The sequence below is a fragment of the Lonchura striata genome, chromosome 2 (assembly GCF_050655825.1).
Source record: "Lonchura striata isolate lonStrDom1 chromosome 2, ASM5065582v1, whole genome shotgun sequence".
Classification (NCBI taxonomy): Eukaryota; Metazoa; Chordata; class Aves; order Passeriformes; family Estrildidae; genus Lonchura; species Lonchura striata.
The window spans coordinates 156,053,070-156,062,870 of NC_140704.1; the positions used below are offsets into that span (position 1 = coordinate 156,053,070).

The window sequence follows — 9,801 nt, forward strand, 5'->3', positions numbered from 1 at the left end:
TTAGAGGAAAAAATTGGGAGAAAAATAGGGGGGAAATGCAGGAAAATTTGGACTAAAAAAGGAAAAAAATTTGGGGATAAACTGGGGGAAAATTGGGGAATTTCGGGGGAAAATGGGGGGAAATGTGGAAAAATTGGGGAGAAGGAAAAATTTGGGGGAAAAATTAAAAAAAAATACAAAATAATTGGGGAAAAAAATTGGGGGAAAATAGAGGGAAAATTCGGATTTAAAAAGGAAAAAATTTGGGGATAAATAGGGAAATTTTGGGGAATAATGGGCGGAAATGTGGAAAAATTGGGGAGATGGAAAAATTTGGGGGAAAATTTGGGAAAAATAGGAAAAAAATTACCAAAATAATTGGGGAAAAATTAGAGGGGAAAAGGAAAAAATTTGGGGGAAAAATTGGGGGGAAATGCAGGAAAATTTGGATTAAAAAAGGAAAAAATTTGGGGATAAATTGTGGGAAAAATGGGGGGAAATGTGGAAAAATTGGGGAGAAGGAAAAAAATTGGGGGAAAATTTGGGAGAAATAGGGAAAAAATTACCAAAATAATTGGGGAAAAATTAGGGGAAAAATTTTGGGGGAAAAGGAAAAAATTTGGGGTAAAAATAGGGGGGAAATGCGGGAAAATTTGGATTAAAAAGGAAAAAAATTTGGGATAAATTGGGGGTGAAAAATTGGGGAATTTTGGGGAATAATGGGGGGAAATGTGGAAAAATTGGGGAGAAGGGAAAAATTAAAAAAAAATACAAAATAATTGGGGAAAAATAGGGGAAAAATTTGGGGGAATGCAGGAAAATTTGGATTTAAAAAGGGAAAAAAGTTGGGGAATTTCGGGGGAAAATGGGGGGAAATGTGGAAAAATTGGGGAGAAGGAAAAAAATTGGGGGAAAATTTGGGAGAAATAGGGAAAAAATGACCAAAATAATTGGGGAAAAATTAGGGGAAAATTGGGGAAGAAATGAAAAAATTTGGGGGGAAAAATAGGGGGAAAATTTGGATTACAAAAGGAAAAATATTGGGGATAAATTGGGGTGAAATTGGGGAATTTTGGGGAAAAATGGGGGGAAATGTGGAAAAATTGGGGAGATGGAAAAATTAAAAAAAAATACAAAATAATTGGGGAAAAATTTGGGGGAAATGCAGGAAAATTTGGATTAAAAAAGGAAAAAAAATTGGGGGAAAATTGGGGAATTTCGGGGGAAAATGGGGGGAAATGTGGGAAAATTGGGGAGATGGAAAAATTTGGGGGAAAATCTGGGAAAAATAGGGAAAAAATGACCAAAATAATTGGGGAGAAATTAGGGGAAAAAAGGAAAAAATTTGGGGGAAAATACGGGAAAATTTGGATTAAAAAAGGAAAAAATTTCGGGATAAATTGGGCGGGAATTTTGGGGGGAAATGGGGAAAAATTGGGGAGAAGGAAAAATTTGGGGGAAAATTTGGGAAAAATATAAAAAATACAAAAATAATTGGGGAAAAATTAGGGAAAAAATTGGGGGGGAAAGGAAAAGATTGGGGGAAAAATAGGGGGGAAATTTGGATTAAAAAAGGAAAAAAATTGAGGATAAATTGGGGGGAAAATGGGGGGAAATGTGGAAAAATTTGGGGGGAAATTTGGGAAAAATAGGAAAAAAATTACCAAAATAATTGGGGAAAAATTGGGGAAGAAATGAAAAAATTTGGGGGAAAAATAGGGGGAAAATTTGGATTAAAAAAGAAAAATAATTGAGGCTAAATTGGGGTGAAATTGGGGAATTTTGGGGAATAATGGGCGGAAATGTGGAAAAATTGGGGAGATGGAAAAATTCGGGGGAAAATTTGGGAAAAATAGGAAAAAAAATTACCAAAATAATTGGGGAAAAATTTGGGGGGAAAAGGAAAAAATTTGGGCGGAAAATAGGGGGGAAATGTGGGAAAATTTGGATTAAAAAAGGAAAAAAATTGGGGATAAATTGGGGGTGAAAAATTGGGGAATTTTGGGGAAAAATGGGGGGAAATGTGGAAAAATTGGGGAGATGGGGAAAATTAAAAAAAAATACAAAATAATTGGGGAAAAATAGGGGAAAAATTTGGGGGAAATGCAGGAAAATTTGGATTAAAAAAGGAAAAAAAATTGGGGGAAAATTGGGGAATTTCGGGGAAAATGGGGGGAAATGTGGAAAAATTGGGGAGAAGGAAAAAAATTGGGGGAAAAATAGGGAAAAAAAGACCAAAATAATTGGGGAAAAATTTGGGGGGAAAAGGAAAAAATTTGGGGGAAAAATTGGGGGGAAATGGGGGAAAATTTGGATTAAAAAAGGAAAAAAATTGGGGATAAATTGGGGGTGAAAAATTGGGGAATTTTGGGGAAAAATGGGGGGAAAATGTGGAAAAATTGGGGAGATGGAAAAATTTGGGGGGAAATTGGAAGAAATGAGGGAAAATTGGGGAGAAAAAGAAAAAATTTGGGGAAATTGGGGAAAAATTGAGAAGAAATGGGCAAAAATTGGGGGGAAAATTGGGATAAAAATTGGGGGGAAATTGGGAATTTTCAGGAAAGAAATGGGGAAAAAATTGGAGTTTTGGGGGGAGATTTCGGAAAAATAGGGAAAAATAGGAAAAAAACAGGGAAAAATTAGAAAAATTGGGGAATTTTTGGGGAAAAATTGGGAAGAAATTGGGGGGAAAATTGGGAATTTTGGGACAAGAGATGGGGAAAAATTGGGGAATTTTGGGGGGGGAAATTGGGAATTTTGGGACAAGAGATGGGGAAAAATTGGGGAATTTTGGGGGGGAAATTGGGGGAAAATTAGGAAAGAATTGGGGAAAATTGAGGCAAAGTTACAAAAAGAATTGGGGAAAAATAGGAAAAAATTGGGGAAGAAATTGGGGGAAAATGAGGAAAAGTAGGAAAAAATGGAGATAAAAATTAGGGCGGAGTTTGGGGAATTTTGGGGGGAAATTGGGGAAAAAAGGAAAAAAATTTGGGGGGAAATTTGGAAATTCTGGGAGAAAAAATGGGGGAAATTGGGAAAAAACAGGAAAAAATCTGGGAAGAAATGGGGGAAAATTGGGAATTTTGTGGGAGAGAAATTGGGAATTTGAGGAGGAAAATTTAGGAAAAAATCGGGAATTTAAGGGGGGAAATTGGGCAAAAAATTGGGAATCTTGGGACAAGAAATAGGGAAAATTTGGGAATTTTAGGGAAAATTAGGAAAGTTAGGAGAAATTTAAGGGAGAATTGGGGAAAAAATTGGGAATTTTGGAAAAAATTTGGATAAATTTAGGGGAGAAATGGACGAAAAGTTGGGAATTTTAGGGGGGAGATATTGGGAATTTTGGGGAAAATTGGGAGAAATTTAGGGGAGAATTGGAGGGAAAATGGGAATTTTGGGGAAAAACAGGGAAAATTGGGAGTAATGGGGAAAAATGGGAATTTTGGGAAAAAATGGGGAAATTTAGGGGAGAAATGGGGGGAAATTGGGAATTTTTGGGGGAAATGGGGAATTTGGGGAAAATTGAGGAAAAAATTGGGAATTTGGGGGGAAATTGGGAAAAAAATTGGGAGTTTAGGGGAAAAATTGGGGGGACATTGGGGAAAAATTGGGCAAAAAATTGGGAATTTTGGGACAAGAAATAGGGAAAATTGCGAATTTTGGGAAAAAATGAGGGAAATGTAGGGGAGAAATGGGGGGAAATTGGGAATTTTGTGGGAGAGAAATTGGGAAAAAAATGGAAGTTTAGGGGAAAAATTGGGGGGAAATTGGACAAGAAATAGGGAAAATTGGGACAAGAAATAGGGAAAATTGGGAAATTTGGGAAAAAATGGGGGAAATGGGGGGAAAAAGGGAATTTTGGGGGGAAAAATCGGGAATTTGGGGGGGGGAATTTGGGGAAAATTGAGGAAAAACTGGGAATTTAAGGGGGAAAATTGGGAATAAATTGGGGGGAAAATTGGGAATAAATTGGAGAAAAATGGGGGAAAATTGGGAGTTTAGGGAGAAAAATGGAGGAAAAAACGGGGGAATTTTTGGGGAGTTGGGGGAATTTTGGGGAATTGCAGGAATTTGGGAATGGTGGCTGAGAATTCCCGAATTTTCCCGGAATTCCGCAGGAGCAGGAGGAGGAAATCCGCGCCGAGATCCGGAAGCTGCTGGCGGCCAACCCCGAGCAGGAATTCACGGGAAGAGCCGTGGCCAGGATCTTCCACGGCATCGGTGGGGAGCCCGAAATTCCCAAAATTCCCAACTTTCCAAAAAGCATAAAAATCCAAAAGCCCAAATTCCAAAAATCCCAACTTTCCAAAAAGCATAAAAATCCAAAAGCCCAAATTCCAAAAATCCCAACTTTCCAAAAAGCATAAAAACCCAAAATCCCAAATCCCAAAAATCCCAACTTTCCAAAAAGCATAAAAACCCAAAATCCCAAATCCCAAAAATCCCAACTTTCCAAAAAGCATAAAAACCCAAAATCCCAAATTCCAAAAATCCCAACTTTCCAAAAAGCATAAAAATCCAAAATCCCAAATCCCAAAAATCCCAACTTTCCAAAAAGCATAAAATCCCAAAATCCCAACTTTCCAAAAAGCATAAAAATCCAAATTCCCAAATCCCAAAAATCCCAACTTTCCAAAAAGCATAAAATCCCAAAAATCCCAAATCCCAAAAATCCCAACTTTCCAAAAAGCATAAAAATCCAAAAGCCCAAATTCCAAAAATCCCAAATTTCCAAATTCCAAAAAATCTTAAATCACAAAAATCCCCAATTTCCAAAATCCCCAATTTTCCAAAAAGCATAAAAATCCCAATCCCAAAAATCCCCAATTTCCAAAAATCATAAAAATCCAAAATCCCAAATTTCAAAAAATCTTAAATCACAAAAATCCCAATTTTCCAAAAAGCATAAAAATCCCAATCCCAAAAATCCCCAATTTCCAAAAATCATAAAAATCCAAAATCCCAAATCCCAAAAATCCCAAATTTCCAAATTTCAAAAAATCTTAAATCACAAAAATCCCTATTTTCCAAAAAGCATAAAAATCCCAATCCCAAAAATCCCTAATTTCCCCAATCCCCAATTTCCAATAATCATAAAAATCCAAAATCCCAAATTCCAAAAATCCCAACTTTCCAAAAAGCATAAAAATCCAAAAGCCCAAATTCCAAAAATCCCAACTTTCCAAAAAGCATAAAAATCCAAAATCCCAAATCCCAAAAATCCCAACTTTCCAAAAAGCATAAAAATCCAAAAGCCCAAATTCCAAAAATCCCAACTTTCCAAAAAGCATAAAAATCCAAATTCCCAAATTCCAAAAATCCCAACTTTCCAAAAAGCATAAAAATCCAAAATCCCAAATTCCAAAAATCCCAACTTTCCAAAAAGCATAAAAATCCAAAATCCCAAATTCCAAAAATCCCAACTTTCCAAAAAGCATAAAAATCCAAAATCCCAAATTCCAAAAATCCCAAATTTCCAAATTCCAAAAAATCTTAAATCACAAAAATCCCCAATTTCCAAAAATCCCCAATTTCCAAAAAGCATAAAAATCCAAAATCCCAAATTCCAAAAATCCCAACTTTCCAAAAAGCATAAAAATCCAAAATCCCAAATTCCAAAATTCCCAACTTTCCAAAAAGCATAAAAATCCAAAATCCCAAATCCCAAAAATCCCAACTTTCCAAAAAGCATAAAAATCCAAAATCCCAAATTCCAAAAATCCCAACTTTCCAAAAAGCATAAAAATCCAAAAGCCCAAATTCCAAAAATCTTAAATCACAAAAATCCCCAATTTCCAAAATCCCCAATTTCCAAAAATCATAAAAATCCAAAATCCCAAATTCCAAAAAACCCAAATTTCCAAATTCCCAAAAATCTTAAATCACTAAAAATCCCAACTTTCCAAAAAGCATAAAAATCCCAACTTTCCAAAATCCCCAATTTCCAATAATCATAAAAACCCAAAATCCCAAATTCCAAAAATCCCAAATTTCCAAATTCCAAAAAACCTTAAATCACAAAAATCCCCAATTTCCCAAATCCCAAAAATCCCAATTTTCCAAAAAGCATCAAAATCCCAATCCCAAAAATCCCAAATTTCCAAAATCCCCAATTTCCAATAATCATAAAAACCCAAAATCCCAAATTCCAAAAAAGCCCAAATTTCCAAATTTCAAAAAATCTTAAATCACAAAAATCCCAAAAATCCCCAATTTCCAAAATCCCCAATTTCCAAAAATCATAAAAATCCAAAATCCCAAATTCCAAAAAAGCCAAATTTCCAAATTTCAAAAAATCTTAAATCACAAAAATCCCAATTTTCCAAAAAGCATAAAAATCCCAATCCCAAAAATCCCCAATTTCCAAAATCATAAAAATCCCAAAGCCCAAATTCCAAAAAAGCCCAAATTTCCAAAATTCAAAAAGTCTTAAATCACAAAAATCCCCAATTTCCAAAAATCATAAAAATCCCAAATCCCAAAATTTCCAAAATTCCCAAAATTCCCAAAATTCCCAATTCCCAAATTTCCCAAATCCCCAAAATCCCCATCTCAAAAGTCCCAAATCCCAAAATTTCCAAAAATCCCCAATTTCCAAAAATCCCAAATCCCCAATTTCCAAAAATTCCAAATTCTCAAAATTCCCAAAACTGCAAATTTCCAAAAATCCCAAATCCAAAAATCCCAAATTCCCAAATAATCCAAAAATTCCAGATTTCCAAAAATCCCAACTCCCAAAAATCTCAAATCCCGAATTTCCCAAAATCTCCGATCGCAAAAATCCCAAATTTCCCAAACTCACAAATCCCAAAAATCCCCAAATTCCAAAATCGCAATCCCAGAAATCCCAAATTTCTAAAATCCCAAATTTCCAAAAACCTCAAGTCACAAAAACCCCAAATTTCCAAAAAATACAAACTTCCAACAATCGCAAATTTCCCAAAGTCCCAAAAATCCAAATTTTTTAAAATCCCGAATCCGAAAAATCCCAAATTTCTAATTTCCCAAAACCCCAAAAATCCAAATTTCCAAAACTCTCAAATTTCAAATTTCCAAAAACCCCAATTTGCAAGTTTTCCAAAATCCCAAAAATCCAAATTTTCAAAAATCCTGAATCCGAAAAATCCCAAATTTCGAATTTCCCAAAATCCCAAAAATCTCAAATTTCCAAAAACCCCAATTTGCAAGTTTTCCAAAATCCCAAAAATCCAAATTTTCAAAAATCCCCAATTTTCCAAAAATCCCCAATCCCAAAAATCCCCAAAGTTGGGAATTTTTTGGGGGATTTTCTGGGGGGGATTTATTGGGGTTTTTTGGGAATATTTGGGGATTTTATTGGGAATTTTGGGGGATTTCTTGGGATATTTGGGGGGTTATTTTTGGGATTTCTTGGGAATTTTGGGGGATGTTTTTTGGGGAAATTTTGGGGGATTTTTTGGGGGATTTTATTATGATTTTTTGGGTATATTTCGGGATTTTATTGGGATTTTTGCAGGATATTTTTGGGGATATTACTGGGATTTTTTGGGACATTTTATGAGGGATTTAATTGGGAATTTTGGGGGATTTTATTGGGAATTTTTGGGGATATTTTGGGGATTTTATTGGGATATTTGGGGGGATTTTATTTGGATTATTTTGGGATTTTATTGTGAATTTTTTGGGCACATTTGGGACATTTTGGGGGATTTTTTTGCTGATATTTTTTTAAATTTTTGGGGCTATTTTGGGGGCTATTTTGTGGAGTTTTTGGGGCTAGTTTTGGGACGATTTTTGGGGGATTTTTTGGGGCTATTTTTGGGTCTGTTTTGGGGGATTTTTGGGGCTATTTGGGGCGATTTTGGGGGATTTTTGGGGGCTGTTTTGGGGGCGATTTTTGGGGCTATTTTGGGGGATTTTGGGGGCTATTTTGGGGGCTTTTTTGGGGCTATTTTTGCAGATTTTTGGGGCTATTTTTGCAGATTTTTGGAGTTTTTTGGGGCTATTTTTGGGGCTATTTTGGGGCTATTTTTGGGGCTATTTTGGGGCTATTTTGGGGGATTTTTGGGGCTATTTTTGGGGCTATTTTGGGGAATTTTTGGGGCTATTTTGGGGAGTTTTTGGGGCTATTTTTGGGGCTATTGGAGATGTTTGGGGCTATTTTGGGGGGTTTTGGGGCTATTTTTTGGGCTCTTTTTGGGGGATTTTTGGGGCTATTTTGGGGCTATTTTTGGAGATTTTTGGGACTATTTTTGGGGCGATTTTGGGGGATTTTGGGGGCTATTTTGTAGATTTTTGGGGCTATTTTTGGAGATTTTGGGGGCTATTTTGGGGCTATTTTGGGGAATTTTTGGGGCTATTTTTGGGTCTTTTTGGGGGCTATTTTGGGGGCTATTTTTGGGGCTATTTTTGGGCTATTTTGGGGCTATTTTGGGGGCTATTTTTGGGGCTATTTTGGGGCTATTTTTGGGATTTTGGGGGCTATTTTGGGGAATTTTTGGGTCTTTTTTGCGGCTATTTTTGGAGATTTTTGGGGCTATTTTTGGGTCTTTTTTGGGGCTATTTTTGGAGATTTTTGGGTCTTTTTTGGGGCTATTTTTAGGACTATTTTTGGGGCTATTTTGGGGGATTTTTAGGACTATTTTTGGGGCTATTTTGGGGCTATTTTTGGGGATTTTTGGGGCTATTTTTGGAGATTTTTTGGACTATTTTGGGGGATTTTTGGGGCTATTTTTGGGGCTATTTTTGGGGCTATTTTTTGGGGCGATTTTTGGGGCTATTTTGGGCTATTTTTGGGGCTATTTTGGGGGATTTTTGGGGCTATTTTTGGGGCTATTTTTGGAGATTTTTGGGGGATTTTTGGGGCTATTTTTGGAGATTTTTGGGACTATTTTTGGAGATTTTTGGGGCTATTTTGGGGCTATTTTTGGGGCTATTTTTGGAGATTTTTGGGGCTATTTTTGGGACTATTTTGGGGCTATTTTTGGGGGCTATTTTGGGGCTATTTTTGGGGCTATTTTTGGGACTATTTTGGGGCTATTTTTGGGTCTTTTTTGCGGCTATTTTTGGAGATTTTTGGGTCTTTTTTGGGGCTATTTTTGGAGATTTTTGGGGCTATTTTGGGGCTATTTTTGGGGCTATTTTTGGGGCTATTTTGGGGCTATTTTGGGGCTAGTTTTGGAGATTTTTGGGGCTATTTTTGGGGATTTTGGGGCTGATTTGGGTGTTTTTGGGCTCTCTCTCCGCAGGCTCTCCGCGCTTCCCCGCCCGGGAGTTCGGCCGCGATCGCCGGTTCTGGAGGCGCCTCCTGGGCCTGGAATTCCGGAGCCTTTCCCGCCTGGCGGCCCAAGAGATCCTGGCCTGGCGCTGAGCAATTCCCAAAAAACAGCCCAAAGTTCGGGAATTTATTGGGGATTTATGGGGATTTATTGGGGATTTTATTGGGAATTTATGGGGATTTTATTGGGAATTTATGGGGATTTTATTCTGATTTTTTTGTGGATTTTATTCTGATTTTTTTGGGATTTTTTGTTGATTTTATTGCGATTTTTTGCGCCTTTCATTGGGATTTTTTGGGCCATATTTGGGATGTTTTGGCCGATAGTTTTGGACATTTTTGGGGATTCTTTTGGGGATTTTTGGGGTGATTTGGGCTCATTTGTGGTCTCCTGGGCCTGGAATTCCGGAGCCTTTCCCGCCTGGCGGCCCAAGAGATCCTGGCCTGGCGCTGAGCAATTCCCAAAAAACGGCCCAAATTCCGGGAATTTATTGGGGATTTATTGGGGATTTATGGGGATTTTATTGGGATTTTATTGGGGATTTTATTGGGATTTTTTGGGGATT

General features: G+C 36.8%; 1 protein-coding gene across 2 annotated transcripts in view; it reads left to right on the forward strand.

The window, feature by feature from the left end:
* RECQL4 (RecQ like helicase 4) overlaps window positions 1–9,404 on the forward strand; it is a 65,656-nt gene extending 56,252 nt beyond the window's left edge. Inside the window, exons 23-24 of one of the 2 annotated variants that reach the window (XM_085572702.1) lie at window positions 4,098–4,200; window positions 9,207–9,404. In XM_085572702.1, the coding sequence (XP_085428828.1) occupies window positions 4,098–4,200; window positions 9,207–9,328 (225 nt within the window). In that variant the 3' untranslated portion in view covers window positions 9,329–9,404. Of the gene's footprint in view, window positions 1–4,097; window positions 4,201–9,206 lie in introns of those variants that run through there. The other variant, XM_085572706.1, reaches the window with a different exon arrangement.
* The last annotated feature ends 397 nt before the right edge of the window (window positions 9,405–9,801 follow it).